The sequence below is a fragment of the Beta vulgaris genome, chromosome 4 (genome assembly GCF_026745355.1).
Source record: "Beta vulgaris subsp. vulgaris cultivar EL10 chromosome 4, EL10.2, whole genome shotgun sequence".
Classification (NCBI taxonomy): Eukaryota; Viridiplantae; Streptophyta; class Magnoliopsida; order Caryophyllales; family Amaranthaceae; genus Beta; species Beta vulgaris.
Window position 1 is genome coordinate 39,867,763 of NC_079205.1, and position 21,893 is coordinate 39,889,655.

The window sequence follows — 21,893 nt, forward strand, 5'->3', positions numbered from 1 at the left end:
CGATCCGAAAATTTCGGATCGGGAAAATTGCGATCCGAATCCGATTGGAAATTTTCGGATATCCGAACTTTTCGGATCGGATCACCGGGGTTTTGGATCGGATGCAGGGTTCTCGGATCGGATCACCGGATTTTCGGATCGGGCCCGTTGAAATTTTTGAAAAATCCCGTTCCGTATCCGATCCGAAAACCCGGAATTTTTTCCGGATTCCCGATCCGAAATATCCGAAATCTTAAAATCGGATCGGATATCCAAAATTTCGTATCGGATCGGCGGATTTCGGATCGGATATTTCGGATCGGATATTTTTGCACACCCCTACCCACATGTTATTATTGTTAATGAAGACCTAAAGAACTGCTTTAATATTAATTATATGAACTTGGACAGCTTGTTAAGTTCCTTGTAAATTGATTGCATAATAACATATCACTAAAAATAGTCGTTTACGTGTTTCCAGAACCAACCTAGACTAATTATTTTTAGGGTGCTTGAAACATTATTTGGTTATCATTTTGCATAAACATTGACATGAATCAATATTTAGTGAAGGCCAGCAATGGGCAACATGGTTCATGATTTTGTTGTACCTTCACCCCTGAACTCAAGTTTTAGTTCAATTTGACCATCTATGGAGTTTAGACGGAGAAATCTACATTGGATGAACCCCTAATTTTGTCCCTACGGTTTTCGAATATCCAAATAGGTTTATGATTCTTCCTTTAAAGAATTGTTGGCGACTTGAAAACAATTATCAATACAAAAACTTTACAGTGGAGTAGTCAAATACAAATACTCGCTCATCCTGTGTAGGCGAAATAAAAACACGCCTACAATTTGGCGACTCCACTGGGGAAGATTTTAAAAAATTAATTTTTAAATTGATTGGGTTAAACTCGAAAAATACAATTCATACTGTTTCGATGCATTAAAATGACATTGCAGTTTTGCATATGCATGACTATTGCTTAAGCCACCATAAGGACAATCTATCTTGCCTCATTAGTACATGTTCTATGTGTGAAGTCACTAATAAGTCATATTTATATATAGTTTTTGGGTGCATTTAGGTTGCATTTTAGAGCATTTTGTTTCATATTTAGGTTCATTATTGCATCATATTCTTTAGTTATGTTATTCTACTGCTATTCGGTTATGTTTTCTTGTTTTTGATGAATTTTAATGAGAACTTATTTGGAGTATTATTAGCTAACTTGGGGATTAGGAGTACTTGTAAGGAAGCTACAATGCATAATGATCAACATGGATATTTTATAATACGAGTTTGAGCAAAAACTAAGCGGAAATTCATTAGAAAAAAATGTGGAAAAAGAGTCACGTCAACTCTTCTAACCATAAATTTCGATGTGCTTCAGAGAATTGAATAATTGCAGCATATTAAAAAACTACACTTGAAAATCTTTGCAACGATAGGTGGCACGCCCTGAAGAGACTTCTATTCAAGGAGTTATGCCTTTCGGAAGATTGCATTGTTTCTGGTGGAATCTGCTATCGTACGCGCGGACCACTAATTCGCCCATTTAATGATTTATTCAAGACTTTAATTATCTTGTAAATTACTTTTCTAGTCATATTAGGTTACCTAGTATTAATTATATTAGGTTTTCATTCTTTCTCTCCTCTTCCATATCACGTTATTTTATTTCTTGGTTTAGTTTTAGTTTTAGTATTAATTAAATTTATTGATGGTTTGATTAGTTATTTATATCTCTAGTTGATTAGTGTTTTATTGTTAATCTTGCCATCTAATCAATTGTTTGATTAAATATTGCTAATAATTATTTGTATTGATCAAGATCTTACTTTTAGGAAATCTGATTAGTTAGTGATCGTCCTGCATATGTTGATTTGAGAGCGTTAAGACCCTGTAAGATTAAGCTGTGCTCTAGATATCTGATTACTTGAACTATTTATGATATTTTGGTAGATTATATATATGAACATGATGAACCATCGCCCTAAATCCTTTTTAGTTCGATTTTCGTAGTTTAGTTAGTTTAGAACTTTCACTCTCATATTCCTAATCTTGTTTAGTTTCCCTATACCTTAAAAGCTAGATTAAAACAACCATCTCTATGTGGATTTGACCCTACTTATCCTACTTTATTGTTAGAAGGTTTTCTAGTTGTTCATTTTCACAGGTGTACGACAACCTATGAACATTTCCATTACCCTAATGAGTCGTATATGCCTGATTATACCCAATGTTACCAACCTGGAGTGAATAATTATTTTCAACCCGAAATATCAAAGCGTTAGGAACTTTTTAACATGATGAAAGAGTGTATTGTTAAACAACATGAAGATTTAAATGAATTAGCTCATGATTACCAAAATGTGACGGATTTTATTGAATTACTTGTTGTGCAACAATCTACTAACCAATATGTTATCTTGATGATAATGATTTCGATGTTGAAAATTATACTTCGGAGGAGAAAGGCGTTGATTTGACTCTTGATAATTTCGTAGAAGGTAAGGGGTTAATTGGTGAAGTTGCTAGTTTGTGTCTCTATGTTGACGAATCAATAGCTGAGAGTGAAGTGTCTGACACTTCTTCGATAAAATTTTCATCTGCATATAAGTCTAAAGTTGAGAGTGAGATAATGCATGAGTCTTTGTCGGTTCCATTCGATACTGTTTTTGAGTCTCATGTTCCATTCTCTAAAAAACTTGGCATTGTTCCTTCATCTCCTGTATTATATCCTCCACTGTTCCTTTTTTCTCCCCTTTTGAATGACTATCATGATAAGGTAAATAACGTACAGTTAGTTTATTTTCCTCCTTTTGAGTCATGTAAAAATACTAACGATTTTTCTTTTTTGTAGTTTTCATAGATTTTTAGGACTATTTTTTTCATTTTTCCTTTCCATTCTTATATAATATGCTCTGAGATGTTTGCAGGAACATATGATAAGCTTCTTAGAGCATTGAACTATTATAAGTGGTCTATTAGTCTTCACGATTTGCACTTCTCTTGAGGCAACCCGAGCTTTAACTTATTTTCACTTTTCCTTTCTTTACTTTTTATTTTTATTTTTATCTCTGTTTCATCCTTTTTGAGTGATTTTACTCACTTTGGTGATTTTTTTGTGTGTGTTTGTTGTAGGTGGAAGGAAAAAAGAAATTTTTTTGTCGAAGTGTTGGTTTGCGCGGTCGACGGGGAAGAGTAGCCCTACTGGGCGTCCAAGCAAAATTTAGAAATTTAGAGAATTTTTCAAAAATTTGGCCAAGTGTATCTCCCCTGGTTGACCGAGCGAGTCGCCGAGCCAGGAGAATATTCAACTTGACTAGGCGGACATTCAGACTGACTGGGTGAGAGATTTTTCAAAAAAAAATATTTCGTACTTGTACTCCAGTACCCTTTTCCTTCATTCCCTCATGACACACTCGTCTTCCCTTCGTCCTCCTGCGGTTTTCTTTTGTCATCATCACTGGCCACCTCTTCTCCTCGCTGGCACCCACCACGGTGCCATACCACCGTACCGCAAGCCTCGACACCAATGGACCACCACCAAACCCCCTTTCCCCCTGTTTCTTTCTTTCGTCCTCACCCATACTCTACTTCACTCTATTATAGTCCACCACCAAAAACCAGAGCACTAACACCGTCAACTCGCCACTAAGCATCGTGTCCTGTATTCGCGCACCATCATCACCCGTTATCCTTGTTTTCCTATTATCCACCCTCTAGCCCCGTTGAGCCTTCCTGACTATGTTTGATCAATGCCTACATTGGCCTCATTTGATTCTTGTCCCAAGCCTAGCTTGGGGGAACGAATATTAGTTCTGGTTCAATTTGTATTGAATTAGAGTGCTCTATTTGTGGTTTAGATGGATAAGAAAATATGTTTAGGGAGTTCAAAAATTAAAATGAAAGTTCGAAAAAAAAAGAAACACAAAAAAAAAAAAAAAAAAAAAAGTGAAAAAAGGTTGTGAATAAAGTGAATAAAAAAAGGGTTATTATTGAATTTCTTGAGTGAAAGTGTAGTTAGTTATACTTGGAGATTGTTGGTTGTTGCATAGAGTTTTTATGACCTTTCATGGTCATGTTTTCAGTTATATGATGCTCCCCCTTATTGGTTTTTCCACCACAATTTCAAAATTATTTTCCACAACTTAAACCTGTGCCCCATTACAGCCCTTAAAAGTCTTCTTGATCCTTATGTATTGTATTGTTGATTAAAAAGGGAGTCAAAAAGCCAAAGTTAAAGAGTATATGTTCAATCTGAGTCGACTTATTTTAAGTTGAGTGAGATCATTTACCCTTTAAACACATGAATGATTTGAGTGCACATAACTATAGTGAGGTCTGTCAGGTTTTGTTAAATCCAGCTTGGGGAAGGTGGTTTGTGGTATATGGATTGAAGAGTCGATTGTGATACATGACATACTATGCGGCTTTGTTCGAGGTTGTTACGATGCTTGGTTTTTGTAGTGATTATATCTTTTGTATTTTCAATTGAGTGTTAGCCCTGATTTAGTCCCATATTGTAGGTCATATTTATTTTTCAATGTCTATGTTAATTGTTTGAGGACAAGAAATGGGTTAGCTTTGGAGAGTTTGATAAATCATATTTATATATAGTTTTAAGGTGCATTTAGGATGCATTTTAGAGCATTTAGTTTCATATGTGAGTTCATTATTGCATCATATTCTTCAGTTTTGTGTTTCTACTCCTATTCGCACTAGTGGAAAAAACTGCTTTTGCTACTTATCAAATGCTTTGGTTGTCTAATCAACCCGAGCATTTGTGGAAATTTTAATAAAAAAAATTCACAAATGCTCGTGTTGATTAGTCAACCGGAGCATTTGATGTCAAATGCTCCGTTTAAGTAATCAACACAAGCATTTGTGAATGAGTGCTCCACTGCTCCCCCAAGGCCCAATATCTCGTCTTTCTGGTCTTATCTCCCTCCCTTAACTGGTTTCTCTTTCTCTCATCCCCTCCTCATCTCCTTCCATACTCAACCACCAAAACGCTAACTACTCCATTTCTACCCTCCTTCTCTCCATCTCCTTATCGTTTGATTTTCATGCTAAAATCCCTAATACGTTCGTAAGAAGCTCTGAATTCGAACGGATCCCCCATTTCAAGGGTTTCCAGTTCAATTTTCACTCGCATCTCACCCATTCTTCACAAAAACAAGTAAGTGGCTCGATTTTTTGTTGCTTTTTTTTCGATTTCTGATTAATTTTGTTCTAAAACTTGAACCCTAGAAATCGAAGAAGATTTAATTTATTTTGTTCTTCCTCACAAACTCTTTCCACATTAAAAAAGTTGTCCATCACGGATGTGAATATAGTTTCTTTTTCGATTGATTTCTGTAATTTAGAGACCTTATTTATCAAAAATTGCGAGAAACTCACAAGTTTGATCGTTGTTTCTCCCAGCTTTGTGACCTTCGCATCTGGGTTTGTCCTGAATTGGCCTTACATCCACAATCAATCCGTGGCCTTTCTTCTTTACAATCACTTTTAATTGGGGGCTGTCCACACCTGGAGACAAGATGTTGGAAACTAGACGGTGAAGATTGGTCCCTTATTCAGCACATCCCTTGCAATAGATATCATCTTCAATTATAAATTGTTCCCCTGAATTTTTTTTCTCTTTCAGATCTTGATGTCTCATCACGAGTTCTTCAGCGCCGTTCTTCAGCACCACGGTAGGAGGCAGCGACGATGGTGGTTCTTCAGCATAGCTATCTCTCTCATCCTTTTGTGTGAGTTCTTCAGCATCGTTCATTCAGGTTTGTGATTTTTTTGTAGTTGAGTGTCAACTTTGCTCATCTAACTGTAATTCAATTAATGTTGTCTGGAGGAACTCATTTTACCTTTTTTTTTATTAGATTCGTTATCTGTTGTTTCTTTTGATTTTTTTGTTGTTGTTGATCTTTTTCGATTTTGTTTTTGTCAATTTTGTAAACCCTAACTTCTAATTTTATGGTTTTTGTGGCTGGATTCAGTTTGAACTGAATTGTCACATATATCTTGGCCCATAATTACAGTATTAGTTCTAATGTGCCGAGCTGAAGGCCAATTTAATGCTGAACATGTTATTAGAAATTCCTTTCACCAATTCCAGTATGAGAAGGTTAATCTCCTATCTTGATCTTTTACTTGGTCTGCTTGTAGATAAGGCATATATCAATTACTTGGTCTGCTTGTAGATAAGGCATCACTCATGGTTATTTTCAAACTTCAGGATATGGGTATTGAAGAGAAGGAAATTGTTGAGTTGGTCAGTCAAATTGAGGAACTAACATAAATTATTTTCACATCCAATGCACAAGGTTACTTTCATATTTGATGTGAGATAGAGCACTGTACACTTAGTTTTAAAAGGCGCATAGCGCACCGAGGCTGGATGAATTTTGTAAGCGTATCATAGCATATCATGTTGTTGTATCCAGTAATTGATAATGTTAAATAGTATGCGACATTGTCAGAGGTCGGAATGGTATTTCTGATTGCTTACTGAACCAATTAGCTTGTTTTATCATTGACAACCAGCAATTTATCTCATTTTTCTACCTATCTTCTAATATCCTGTTGTGTCCAGTTAATTCTAAATACAGCAATGCGTGACAAAGACCTGTTTTCTCAGCCTTGATCGTGGTCTTGGATATAAATATAATGCTTTCTTTCTATAAGGGGTCTTTTGTTTTTTATTCTTCCTGTTGTTTTCTCTTAAGATTCTAATTGGGTAATTGGGAAGAACCGTTTTCTTAGCTCATTGGTGCTGACATTCAGGTACATATAATGATCTGGATCATGATCAAGTTGCCGCCCTTGCAAGTTGCTTTATCCCCGGAGATAAGTCAAATGAGTAGATTCATCTGCGAACGGACCTTGCAAAACCCTTACAGCAACTCCAAGACAGTGCACGAAGAATAGCATAGGTTCTCTCCTTCTCCATCCTTTATTCCCTTTGTTATCCTAAGTTTCAGCCGCTAGAGTCTAACAATATGTTCATATTGCAGATACAACATGACTGTGGGTTGGACGTAAATGTTGAAGAATATGTTGAGTCAGCTGCGAGACCGTACTTGATATCTGAAGAGACTGGGACTTACACTTATGAAGCAGAGTCTCCTGACAAAGCTGCTTTTCTTGCGGCTGCCAGGGAATTTGGTTTTGAATTTGTCAAAAGAACCCAATCAACTGTTGTTCGTGAGAGATATCCTAACCATGGACAACCTGTTGAAAGGTCAACATGTGTTAACAAGTTGTTCTTACTGTAAATCTTCTCTTCCTTTCTTGGTCCTCAAAATTTGAAATTTATTGAAACAATTTTGTTTCCATGTGAATTTGTCAGGGAGTATAAAATTCTTACTCTTTTAGATTTCCAAGCAAGAGAAAACGGATGTCTGTAATAGTGCGTGATGAGGACAGCCATATCCTTCTCTTTTGTTAAGGAGCAGACAAGTATATGTGTCTATGGTCTTTTCTCCATCGTTTCTTGGCATTGCAAATGTATCAATCGAATGAAATTATCTCAGCTTCATATTAATTTAATTAGCTTTGTTGATCTAGCTATTCATATGAGAGTTGACACTGCGTTTTTTATATCTTATTTGGTCTTACATCAACTTGAAGATTAGAAGCCCTCTTATTGACCTTTCATGATTCTGTGGGTCTACAGCATAATTTTTGATCGGCTCCCACAAAATGGAAAAACGTATCTGGAAGACACCACAAAGCATCTGAATGAATATGGAGATAATGGGTTGCGTACATTGGCCCTCGCTTATAAAAAGCTTGAAGAGTCTGAATTCTCTGATTGGAACAATGAATTTCTGAAAGCTAAGAGCTCGATTGGGAGTGATAGGGACGTAAATCTAGAGCGGGTTTCAGATATGATGGAGAGAGACTTAATTCTCGTAGGTGCAACAGCTGTTGAAGATAAGCTGCAGAAAGGGGTATGTCTCTGTGTTGTCTCAGAAGTACAATGTACATGAATTTTTGTTTATTAGTTTCGAATTTCGATCGAAACGAATAATTCGTTCCCTCATTGTGTGGCAAAACATAATAACAGCAATAACCAAAACTGATATGGAAATGAATATACCCTGTTACAAGTCCCTCCCTTCCCCTCCCATGAACCAAAAGAATTAAAAATATGATTTTTTTTCGTTTATATGAAATCAAAATAAAAAAAAAGTTGTAAAGATTTGAAAGAAAAAAAGAACAAAAACCCTTTGAACTCAATAATACAAGTTGTGTTGCTCCTTTGGAATTTTTTCTCTTCTTTGAAAACTTTTATTACCTGTTTTCACTGTGCTTATATAGAATACAAAATATATGTTCTTATCCTATTATTTTTTTGCCTTTACAGTTTGTTTAGCAGCTATGCGATTTGGATTTTTCTGAAGATTTGGTGTAAAAATTGATTATGACAGGTGGATGTTCTTGTCTATACATCAGATATTTATGTTAAACCTTCAGATAGATAACCAAGGTCTAATGGAGGTAGAAAACAAGAATATGGATCTGTCATAGTTGTACCACAGAAGACTTCAGCTGGTGGTGCCTTTTATTACAATTTTTTTGTCTTATTGCTTGTTACATGGTTGACTTCATAAATCGGACGTAGCTGATACTTCAGTTTTGGCAGATTGACAAGGCAATGATGGAGTGAAACGAATAGCAAATCCTATTGAAATTTTGCCACTGGTCAAGAAGCTGCAGGTGTGAAAGTATTTGTTGCTTGCTTTATTTATACAATCAATTTTCAATTATTTGCAGCATATGAACTAGAGTTACCATCTAACTCAATTGTGATACGATATTCATCACCAGGTTTTCTCAACATGCATTATTTAAAATTTTAATGATCCAAATTGTAATTGATAGACTTTGTTTTGTCGTTATTTTTGAGTCATATTCTTGAGGGAGCAACTTGTTACGACTTTCGGGCTCATAAGCAATGACATAGCTGCTCATTGAACCATGAAGTATGTATTAAATTTTATTTGTTCTAAGCCTATTGTATTGAAAGATAATGCTGAAAGCAACATGATGGATTGAGTTTGAGTAGCCTACTATATTATGAAATTTATTTGTGGCTGGAAGATCATTGGGAAAAATTTCTTTTCTGAGCAACTCCTGATATTTTATTTTCTTTGCCAGGGACAAGTAAGTAGGTCGATAATATTCCCACCTACTGCCAGGAGAATGGAGACACTTAATGATTTAATGGCTGCAAGTGATGTGATCTCTCTCCACTGTGCTTTAACAGATGAGACTGTCCAGATTATCAATGCTGAATGTTTGCAGAATATCAAACCTGGTAATTTAAAATTTTGCATGCTATTAGTATATATGTCCAATCAATTTTCTTTCACATTTCTTTTCTTTGATTCAGATACTTATCTATACTTCTTGCAGGTGCATATTTGGTGAACACTGGAAGCAATCAGCTTTTGGATGATTTGCAATTGTATTTCTTATAATTTGCAATTGTTGTTTATTTGTAGTATTTCTTGTATTCAAGAACAAAAATTTTAGAAATATAACTTTTTACCTATATAATTGATTATGTATTAATTTAGTGTAAAAAAAAAAGCCAAAAAAAAAAAAAAAAAATTTTTGAAATTTTTTTGGGCCTCAAATGCTCCGGTTTTTAAGGAAAACCGGAGCATTTGTGTTGTCAAATGCTTCGGTTACAACCGGAGCATTTGTAAGAGTCTCAAATGCTCGTATGGCGTCTGCTACGCGTGCAATACGGAGCATTTGCGGCCTAAAAAACCGGAGCAATTGAGGTTTTTTCTACTAGTGTCGGTTATGTTTTCTTTTTTTGATGAATTTCAGGTACTGAGAACATATTTGGAGTATTATTAGCTAAGCTTGGGGATTAGGAGCACTTGTAAGGAAGCTACTATGCATAAGGATCATCATGGATATTTTATAAAACGAGTTTGAGCGAAAACGAAGCGGAAAATAATTAGAAGAAATGTGAAAAAAGAGTATGTCTACTCTTCTGACCATAACTTTTGATGTGCTTCAGATAATTGAATATTCCATCATATGTCAAAACTAGAATTAAAGAGCTTTCCAATAATAGGTGGCAAGCCCCAAGATTCAAGGAGTTATGCCTTTCAGAAGATTGCACTGTTTTCGTTGGAATCTGCTACCGTACGCGCGAATCACTAATCCGCCCATTTAGTGATTTATTCAAGACTTCCCTTATCTTGTAGATTACTTTCCTAATCATATTAGGTCACCTAGTATTAATTATATTAAGTTTTCACTCTTTCTCTCCTCTCCCTTATCACGTTATTTTGTTTCTAGGTATATTTAGTTTTGGTTTTCTTCTTCCTTTATAATTGTCTCTAGCTTAGCATCAAACCCTAGTTTTTCATTAACTCAGGAGTTTATTATTTCTATTCTCTTTATTTCACTGATTTCTTTGATTATGTTTTTCTTTGTAAATGTATATTCTATTATTCATTTCATGATAGATTATTTTTTATTTATTTTTAGGGTTCGGGAATCCATGTTTATATGCTATGATTTGATTTATATTTATTGATGGTTTGATTAGTTATTGATATCTCTAATTTATTACTGTTTTTATTGTTAGTCTTGCAATCTGATCAATTGTCTGATTACATATTACTAATAATTGTTTGTATTGACCAAGATCTTACTTTTAGCAATTTGATTATGTTAGCAACCATATTGCATATGTTGATCTGAGAGCATTAAGATTAGATCGTAGGATTAACATGTGTTCTAGATATCTTAATTGAACTATTGATGATATTTTGATAGATTATATATATGAACATGGTGAACCATTGCCCTAGATCCTTTTTATTTTGAATTTCGTAGTTTGATTAGTTTAGAACTTTAATTCTATATTCCTGATCTTGTTTAGTTTCTCTATACCTTGAAAACTAGATTAAAACAGTCATCTCTCTATGGATTCAACCCTACTTACCATACTATATTGTTAGAAGGTTTTGCATGAATTATTCTTGACAGGTGTACGATAGCCTATTAGTCACCCCTGGGGTGTTTTCGCTTTGTCCTTCCAAAAAGCTTCCTGAACGATAGTGTTGGATCTTATTCATAAGCAAGCCTACCCAACCATGGCATTGTTCTCTTGTTCCTTACTTGAGAACTGGAGTGCGTATTACACGTGGCCACCTTTTTAAGAAGGGGCACGAAGCATAGGATCAATTTCTTAGTCATGGACCCTTTCAAACTGAACCTAAACAAGACCAATAGTCGAAACATAGAATTGGACTTTAGGTTGGAACTTCTGCATCCATGTTATATGATAATTTCCTGTGATTGTAATTTTTTCCTGTTATTATCTTGTCAAATCATCATTATTATGCGTCGTTCCTAAACATCGTGCCAAAACAAAATCGCCAATCGGCCAAAACTTCGCCTAAATCCCCGAAAAACACATCGGGGAGTAGTGCGTCAAGCGCATTAAGTTGCGCATGGCGCACCATTCATACGCCAGACACACGGTTGTGCGCCGCGCGCAGCAATGCTGCATGGCACGCAATCCGTGCATCACATGCTTTTCGTCGATTTAGTCGTCGTGGTGGTCGATCCTATGTTCGATATGTCTGTATGCTCGAAGTACATGGTCTTGTTAGAGGTCTCACCTAATTCAATAAAACTTGGTCTTTTCATGCAAGGTCGAGTTTGTCCCAAAAGGCGCATCAAGAAAATTGGTCATTGTAGAGTTAGAGTTGTCATGCATGTTTACCTCTTCCCATTTTCTCTCTGATGTTCAACTAATCTTCCCTATCAATACTACCTTAACATATTTCAATCAATTTAAAAAACTTTCATTTTTCAAAAGCAATCCTACAGCATATTCTATTCTACTCTTTTACAACATCATTTACTAAACATCATCATATACGACATTTACAAGAAAACATTTTGAAAACTAATCCATCATCTTTTCCTATGAAAAGATAAAACAAGGGGTTCCTTTCAAGAAAATGAATTTAAAAAATTCTAAGACCATTCGAAACACCTTCATACATTTCAAACAACTCCATTCAATCCACTTGCATTTGTTCTAGGCCTATATGCATTAGAGTCCATTTTGCACTTATCCTAGGCTCGTCGAATTTGAGTCCATACATTCACTAGAATTAGAGTCGATCTTAGGCTCATATAAGTCTAGTTGATTTCAAAAATCTAGGCCCATCTGCATCTTTATGTGAAGTCTAGTCCAAGGCTATTCCTAATCCATTCCAATCTAAGTCTAAGTCTAGTACAATCCAAACCTTATGTTCATTTAGGCCCAATTCATTCCCTAGGTCTAGTTTGCATCATATGTAAACCATAGTTAGTCTTTGGACTATAAATGTTTAGTTTTAGGATTATAAAATTTTCCTAGGTCTAGTTTGCATCATATGTAAATCCTATTCAGTCTCCGCACTATAAAAGTCAGTCTTATTACCATAAATTTTCCTAGGTCTAGTTTGTATTATATTAACACTAGTCATTCTTCGGACTATAAAAGTCAGTCTTAGGACTATAAATTTTCCTAAGTCTAGATTGCATTATATGTAAACCCTAGTCAGTCTACGGACTTTAACAGTCAGTCTTCGAACTATATATAAAATTTCACTCTTAGGACTATAAAATTTCCCTAGGTCTAGTTTGCATTATATGTAAACCCCTGTCAGCCTACGTACTATAAAAGTCAAGTCTAGGAACTATAAAAGTTCATCCCCTAAGTCGAAACACCTTTATTTGTCACCCCTCCTTTCAGTCTAGTCTACTTATTGAAAGTGCAATGTCTAGTACTCAACAAAGTCCAATAATTCAGTCTTCTTGCATAGACCATTCAAGTCCAGCCCATGTCTGCATTTGCATATAGTTAGACCTATATAACCATCATAATAATCATATCCATTTCTGGTCCTCCATTTTGTCTTCAGTTGTCATTTCCATTTCTCCATCCCTTAAAGTTTACGAGGTCCATCTGATTTATGTTCAGAACAGGTCGTGAGATTATAACTTGGGAACGTCCAACAGAGAGGAAACAAGACCGACCTACTCGCAGACTCGTCAAGTGCATCCTCACTTTTTCAGACGAATCCTCCGACTCTTCTAAAATGGGTGACACTAATGAACAACTCAGTGCCATTATGGACCCACTTACACTAATGAACTCTCGTCTTGAGGAACAAGACGAAGAGATCAAGGCACTGAGAGAGAAACTAATTGAAGAAGACAAACAAGGTGACACTCTACAACTACCACCTCCACTCAAGAACAACACGGATTTGAGGTTAAAAAACTCGAGTAATTGATCCAGTCATTTCCTGCACTCGAGAGTCAGGCTCATGGCCATAACATAATTGATTCCGAACTGAGGGACAAGCTCCCTAAAAAGGTAACATTAAGTGACCTCCCAAAATTCAAGGGGGTCGAAGACCCAGATGATCATCTAAGAGATTTCTCTATCTCTATGGCTCTCAAGGGCGTGATCAAGGACCTGTTTGCTTATGTCATTCCCTTGACCTTGGATGTACATCTATCTAACTTGTTCAAATCATTGAACAAAACCAGAGAGAATGACTAGGACTATATTAGAGAAGAGTTCCACAAACAATACATATATAATACTCAGCTTTCCATCGGTCTTCGTGAGTTGGAGTTAACTAAATAGAACTCTAACGAAGATTTAATCACCTTCCTTAACAAATTGAGGAAAAAAGCTGCACAAATGAGTGACATGCCATCTAAAGAAGATCAAGTCCGCCTGTTGATCTGTAACCTGCAGCCTAAGTATGGGGATCATATCAAATTCCAACCCATAGAGTCTTTCACGAAGCTCTATAAGGTAGGATTCTGATTAAAGAAGAAGTAAAAGCAAACAAGAACAAGGGTTCCAACAATAACAACTATTTCAAGAAGATTAATAACAACCCTTCTAGATCTAACATCAATTCCCTAACTACTGAAAAGAGAGGTTATCAAGATCCTCAAAGAACATTCACTCCATTGGGCATGAATCTAGAAGAAGCCTTCACTAGGCTTCATGCAAAAGGACAATACATCCTATCGGTCCTACTATAGACCCTGCACCTAAAAATAGGCATAAGAAGTGGAATCTTAATGCATATCGTAAGTACCACCAAGGAAATGGACACCCAACATCTGCGTCTTGGGCCTTAAGGAATACTCTACGTGACATGGTTGATAGTGGCAGACTTTCGGTTCCGTTGGCAGCGAAAGTCAACAATAACAACAACAACAACCCCTTCGTTATCATGTCAACAATACATTGGGATTAGTGATTTAGCGTTGGTTTTCTAGGTTGAGTCGGAGAGTCCCTCCCCTAGCTCCTTCATTTCCTTTCCTGTCGAGTCTATGTCACTTAGGACTTTATTTCCAATAAGCCTTATCTATTCATTTTCAATTAATAAAATAATTGCATTTTCATTTTCATCAGCCTTCCATCATTTTATTTATACTTATAATTCAATGATGAAACTTAAATCACCTAACGAACTTGACTAACAGTCATAATAAAAAAGATCCGAAAAAAAAGAGAAAAATGAAAAAAATGGACACACTTTGAATTAAGAGTTATCCCCTCTTCCCTCCATCATCCATAAACCATCATTGGCCAAATATCCCTTCGACATCGAAACTCCACAAATATCCTCCAAACCTTGCACTACCCTAAACCGAGAGCTTGTGTGCAAGCCTTACTACATAAAAAATTAAAAAAATATCAATGTCAGGCAAAAAAGTGAAAAAAATTCAAAGTGCGAAAAAAAGCAAGAGCAAAAGAAAACGCACAAAACAAAAGATTCAAAAAGAAAAAGCCAAAGGAAAATAAATAAAAAGTCAAGCTAGGAGGCTTGTACACAAGCTCTACCCCTTATTCAAATCCCTTCAATCCATCAGAACCTTATCCCAACCAACTAAACCTTCATCTAAGCCTTAAGCCTTAAGCCTTTCAACCTTTCATCAACCCTAACTCTTTCTTCAATGTATGTCCAAGCCCACTAGGTTAAAAATCTGAAAGGACGGCCTAGGCAAAAGTTAGGGCTCAAAAAATAATAAATAAAAAGAAATCAGACCGGGAACTATGAATGGTCTGATTCCATAAGGATTCGTAGGAATCCTCATCTCGAGGTTCGACCGCTTCAATAAATTTAATTAGTTAAGGTCTAATGATTTGACTTTCTAGAATTCAGCATATTCTTTATAGATCCCGACATAGACTCGAGTTTGAACCTAGCCTTGTTATAACCTTTTCCCACCTACATTATTTTGAGTCACAAATTTAAACCTTTTTATTTTTCAATCCAAACTCTCCTTTTCCCCGAATGACTCTCCAAGAATTTCAAGATTTCTGGCGATATTTGACTGTCTTATCAACTTCCCAATAAACAATCCCCAGTAACAACTTTCGACGTTCAAGACAGATCAACTACATCACAATATTAGATCAAGTACATGCCAAATTCAAGACAGGCTCACCTAAAATTGGGGGCTTCCTTATATGGTGCTGCCACTAAATCAAACTCCCGAAAAGTTGTAATCCGCAGAACTCGTTTACGGACCCCGATTTTTTACTAAAAATGATTTTTGAAAATCATTCTATATATTTCTGATTATTCTGTCATTCTATACATCTTCTAGCCTTGCAAAATCCTGACCTTGCATTGTATACATTCTAGTCTTGCATAACCCTAACCTTGCATGATGTGTCATCCCATAGCTTTGCATAACTTTAATCCTTTCATAGCGTCTCATGTATCCTTAAAGAGTCTTAGTTTGCCTTATTGCATCATTATGTGCTCATCTGAGTCGTTTGTAGCTATATGCTAACATCTTCTTTAATCAGAGTGCCTGTAGTTATTGTCCTGCATACTAACTTTGTTTTGCAGAGACCGGCCTATATAGATCAGTTTTAAACTGCAGAGCGTTTAGAATCGTTCACTATCTCGACACCATATACTTTGACTTTCGGTTTCCTCAAAGACTAATGAAAGTCAGTTAAATAATTGTTGGACAGTGTTTAAACCATATATAGTATTTGATGACAATTTTTTCCTTAAAATTATTTAAAAATTATAACTAATATGACAACTTCTCGAGCCGGGTTCGGGTAGGGGTCATCATTATCGGGACTATTTCGGGTCGGGTCACTTCCAATACGGATATGTTCGGGTCTTATTCAAGTCTACTTTACTTTCGAGTCGGGACGAATTATTTCGGGTTTCAATTCTATTTCAGGTTATTATTCTCGGGTCGGGTATTTCAGGTCGGGTCAATGGGTACGAGTCTATTTTGCTGGCTATAAACCTAGCGCACGTCTGTGCGTCAGGTGCAACTATGTTCACCTGTGTCAGGTGCACTAATCTGCACCTGACACGTGGATTTTTTTACTCACATAGAGTCCGGCGTTAAGTGTCATTCTCTACGTGAGACGTGACGTTTCTTTCTTTTCTTTTTCAAAGCGTGTACCACATGTAGTTTTCTAGTGGGCATACCGCGTCATGCACTTGACATGTCCTCATGCGCCAGACGTAGGTGGCGCGTGAGGCGCAGAATTGTTTTCCTTATAAATAGGCCGGATTTCCGTACAGATTTCAGAATGGATTTTTCACAACAAACACACTTCGAACTCGACGAATACCACTCTACGGATTATAAAACTTCCCTACAAAACTCATACTTTCCAACACAAATACATTCAGATCTTTTATACATTCAGATTTTCAGGCTTCACGATTGCTCGTATCGAAGGTTGTCAATCTAGCAGACCCAAGCCACAATATAATCCTAAGGGTCCTATTTTTATATTGATGTTACTAACCATTTATTTCATGATGTAGATCTTTGATATAGAATTGTCCTTATGTATTTTCTAAACCTCTTTCTTTCATTTTATTTATTTTTATATATTATTATATGTCTGCTTGATTACTCTATGCATATTATATGATTGTCCTACATTATTGATTTTATCACGCACGTGTTATTATTGTTAATCAAGAGCCAAAGAACTATTCTGATGTTAATCAGATGAATTTGGACAACCTGCTGAGTTCCGTATAAATTGATTACAAAATAGCATATTACTAAAAAATAGTCTTTTTATGTGTTTTCTGAACAAACTTAGACTAATTATGTTTAAGGTGTTTAAAACATTATTTGGTTATTATTTTGCGTAAACATTGACATGAATCGATACTTAGTAGAGGCCATCAATGGGCAACATGTAAACTGAATGTGTTGTACCCTCACCTCCGAACTCAATATTTGGTTTATTTGATCATCTATGGAATCTAGACGGGGAAATCTACATTGGATAAGTCCCTACTTATGGTTTTCCAGTATCCAATTAGGTTTATGATTCTTCCGTTAAAGAATTGTTGGCAACTTTAAAATAATTTTCAATACAAAACCTTTACAGTGGAGTAGTCAAATACAAATACGCACTCATCCCACGTAGGCGAAATAAAAACACACCTACAATCTTTTCATTGATATATTGAAAAAATTCATTCACTTAACAGCTTGTTAATTCATTACTTAGTTTGTAGTGTTGTTCCTTTGTCATCATCAAAACTAGGGTTCAACATAAGACATAAGGCTTATTAGGTACAAAGTCCTAAATGACATAAACTCGACAAGAAATAAATGAATGTCCTCTTCAGTTGATTAGTTATTCATTTGCGCGACCTTTTCCCTCCATCTATTAAGGAAGGTGATAAAATCTTCGCTGGGGCTTTGTTTACTTAATATCAACTTATGCAGACCAATAAGAAGCCGAGTGTTGTATATGTACTACTTGTGTAACTCTTCTTTGATATAGTCCCAGTCATTTAGTTTTGTTTTATTAAGTGATCTGAACCACTTAGATGGATGTGCATCCAAGGTTAAGGGAAAAACATAAGCAAACAGGTCTTTGCTCATGCCTTTGAGATTCACATAAATGGAGAAAGCTCTCAAATGATCATCTGGGTCTTCGACCCCCTTAAATTTTGCCAGGTTGCCGAATGCTACTTTTGTGGAAGTTTTTCCCTCGGTTCAGGATCAATGATGTCATGGCCTTGAGATTGACCCTCGAGTGTAGGAATTAACTGGATTAATTGCTCGAGTTTTCGAACTTCAAGATTTGTATTAGACTTGATATGAGGTGGCGGTGGTGGAGTATCTTCCAACTTTCCTCAGTTGTCAGTTTTTCTGTTAGCGCTTTGATCTCTTTGTCTTGTTCCTCTAGATGAGAGTTCATCAGTTGGAGTTGAGCCATATGATTGAAGTCATATGTTTAGAAGTGTCTTCCATCTTAGAGGATGATTCAAAAGTTTCGGAGGATTTGTCTGAAAAAAGTGAGAATTCGTCTGACAAGTCTAGGAGTAGGTTAACCTTGTTTCCTCTCTGCTGGACGTTCCCAACTTATAATCTCACGACCTGTCCTAAACAAAACACAAATGAACCTCGTAAATTTTAAGAAATTATTTATTTTGCAATGAGAGATGAAAATGGAAATGAGAAATGAGAAATGTAAATGGAAAATAGAAATGGGAAAATTGGAATGCATACGAGAAATGGAAATGGGGAATGGGAAATTGGAAATGACAATGAGAGATGGAAATCGTAAAAGGTATGGGATTTGGAATAGTATGGGGTTAAATGTATGCAAATGCAAATATGGATCGAACTGGCTAGACTATGCAAGCAAACTGAACTCCATGACCAAGAATTGGTGTTGATAGGAGAGACTAGACTCTTAACTTTAGACAAGCACGATAGGTAACTAGACTTTGAACTTACAGGTGAGCAAGCAGGCTAGACAACTAGATTTTGGAACTTACATTAGACTAAGCAAGATGGACTCGAAAATTGCCTATGTGGATGCTAGACTCGCTAGACTTAGGGGTTGCCATTATGGTTTTAAGAGATGAGTAGCTTCGCTAAACTCAAAGGGTGCCTTTATCGTCTTAAGGATGACTAGTTTCGTTAGGTTAAGGGTGTCATTATGGTCTTATAGTTGAGTAGCTTCGCTAAACTCAAAGTGTATTGTTATGGTCTTAAGCATGACTAGCTTTGTTAGGTTAAAGGGTGTCATTATGGTGGTAAGGGTGAGTAGATTCGCTAAACTCAATATTTGCCTATGTGGTCTTTGAGAAGTGCTAGCTTCGCTAGGCTTAAGGGTTTAGAGTTTTATAATTTGGACTTCATCCTATATGGGTTTGGAATTGGTCTTGACTAGACTCAGGATATGAGTTGGGCCTTATATGAACCTAACTTTGGACTTAATCCTGTATTGGTTTGAAGTTAGACTTAAAGATGCAATTGGACTTAGATTGGAATCATATACCAGGATTCACATAAAGATGAAAATGAGACTAGATTTTGACATGCGGTAGACTTATATGGGCCAAATATGGACTATAATGAATCCAAAACGGATTCTAATGTACATGTGCCTAAAATGAATGCAAGGACTCAGACTCAGATGGGCCTAAGAGAATGAAAATGAATTGGGTTTGGGTTGATTGGAATGGATTATAGGTATTTGGATTGGAATTAGATTTTCAAAATTCATTTTGAAAGGACCCCTTATTTTTATCTTTTATTGGGAAAAGATGATGGATTAATTTTGAAAATATTTTTTGCAATGTCATGGATGATGATGATTAATTAATGTTTTTCCAAAAAGATAGAATAGAAGTGGGAGTAGGACTGATTTTGAAAAGGATAAATTTCTTTTTTTTTTTTTAAATTGATGGAATGTGTTATGGTAGATATGATAAGGAAGATTTATTGGATAGAGATAAAATAAGAGAAGGTAGACATGCATGGCGACTCTAACTCTACTAGGATCACTTTACAAGATGCACTTTTTAATATAGACTCGATCTTAAATGATATGTATGAAAAAATTGATTTTTTGCTTGAATTAGGTGAGCTTCATTCTTAGACAAAAAGGATTCCTAGAATGATCAGGATTCCACAGAAATGGGAACACATGATCGACCACCACGACGACTAAATCGACAAAAACATGAGATGCAAAGGATATGTGCCACGCAACATTGTTGCATGTGGCGCACCTCAATACGTTTGGCGCACTGCTCCACTGCATGCTTTTTGGTGATTTAGGCGAGGTTTTGGTCAATTTGGACGATCTCTTTTTCTTAGACGCAATTTTAGGTGCGATACAATCAATGTTTTAACAAGTTATGAATAGGCAAAATTTCAATCACAAGCAAATGTTGTAATCCCTCGTAAATTTATGAATTTTATAAATATATTTTAATGAATATTTCTATATATTTTAGTATGCTTTAGTATTTATATAATTTATTTCTTAAAAGGTTGACTATTTGAAAGTCGGAAGGATTACTTAGTGATTTTAGATAATCAAATATTATATAAAGTCATGCTTTGAAAAACTACTTTACAATTAAACTAGTGGTGTTAAAATAAAAAGATTTTAATATTGGGTTAGAGAAACCCAAACCTTATAGCTTTTCCTTAATTATTTTCCTTCTAGGAAAGTGTGGCAAGTAATAAAAAATGGAGGAAGTAGTTAATTTGAACATGGTATACTTGGGCGTCTCTCTTCTGAAGTTAGCTCCCCTTTTAATCTTTCTAGTCTTATTTTATGGCTCATTTTCTGCAGCACTACACACGATTTTTGCAGAAACGTAACTCAGTCAGCTAAATTGTGAAGCATTAGCAATTTGATTTGAACATATACAACCAACATGGTGACACTAGTGTTTTGCCATTTCTTACACGCTTAAACATTGTGTTTGGTAGTTGCTTAGTTGAAAAAAATGTAAGTGGTTGTAATATAGACGTTCAATTGGGACTCGTGTGGGTTTTGGCCTTTGCGCCTACTATTAGTTCTTTCACTAATTAGAGAGTAGAATTTCTAGCCTTGTTGAGCATAATATGCTTAATAAAATGAGTATTAATAAATATTATTGATTTTGTATTGATTAATACTTATAAATGAAAAAAAAAATGAATTTTGGGGTAATCAAGTGCTTCGGTTTTGACCAAAATCGGAGCAGTTGACTTGATTAACTGCTCGGTTTTCACCCAAAACTGGAGCAGTAAATGATTAACTATCCGGTAAACCTGATGGGTTAATCAGTGCCAACTGTTGCGAGCCCACCCGATCTGGACCAAAATCGGATCAGTAAGCCTATTTTGATAGGATCGGGTGAGCTTTTTCCAGCTAGTATATATATGAGATTGTTCATCGACTATAAGGAGCTGAACAATGTGACTATCAAGAACAAATACCTTTTGCATAGGATAAATGACCTGCTCGACTAGTTGAATGGAGTGAGTATGTTCTCAAAGATTGATTTACGTTTGGGGTATCACCAGTTGAGGGTAGCTGATAAGGATATACCTAAGACTGTGTTTAGGACACGCTATGGTCATTATGAGTTCACTGTGATGTCGTTTGGATAGACCAATGCTCTGGTCATATTTATGGATGTGATGAATAGGTATTCCATGAGTTCTTATATAGGTTTGTTATGGTATTAATCACTAGTGGAAAACAGCTCAAATGCTCCGGTTAAAAAGCCCACAAATGCTCCGTATTTCACGCGTAGCAAAAGCCATGCGAGCATTTGACCATTTTACAAATGCTCCCGTTGACACCGGCGCATTTGGTGCCTCAAATGCTCCGGTTGTTTTTGAAAACCGGAGCATATGACTATCAAATGCTCCGGTTATTAAGGGAAAACCGGAGCATTTGTAGTGCAAATGCTTCGGTTTTCCTTAAACAACCGGAGCATTTGCCAATTATATATTTTTTTTTTAAAAAGTAGAGCTTACTGATGCTATACAGCAACAGCAAGCATCAAGCCATACATCAGCCAGCACG

The 21,893-nt window shown here is 35.9% G+C and overlaps 1 protein-coding gene across 10 annotated transcripts; it reads left to right on the top strand.

The window, feature by feature from the left end:
• The first annotated feature begins 4,866 nt into the window (after nt 1-4,866).
• LOC104891228 (probable phospholipid-transporting ATPase 4) lies at nt 4,867-9,556 on the top strand. 10 transcript variants are annotated; one of them, XR_008969048.1, is made up of 9 exons: nt 4,868-5,171; nt 5,417-5,549; nt 5,640-5,772; nt 7,149-7,232; nt 7,341-7,944; nt 8,425-8,548; nt 8,640-8,713; nt 9,155-9,314; nt 9,413-9,556. XR_008969048.1 is itself a non-coding variant. In XM_048643098.2 (7 exons), the coding sequence occupies exons 5-7, from the start codon at nt 7,648-7,650 to the stop codon at nt 9,475-9,477; spliced, it is 522 nt and encodes a 173-aa protein (XP_048499055.1). In that variant the 5' UTR covers nt 4,867-5,171; nt 5,417-5,549; nt 5,640-5,772; nt 7,114-7,232; nt 7,341-7,647; the 3' UTR covers nt 9,478-9,556. The 10 variants fall into 10 exon arrangements, 3 of the variants coding, with proteins under 3 accessions (XP_048499055.1, XP_048499054.1, XP_057250269.1); XR_008969049.1 differs by lacking the exons at nt 8,425-8,548; nt 8,640-8,713 and adding an exon at nt 8,361-8,424; XR_008969047.1 differs by having other exon boundaries at nt 8,425-8,713.
• Nucleotides 9,557-21,893: the final 12,337 nt, after the last annotated feature.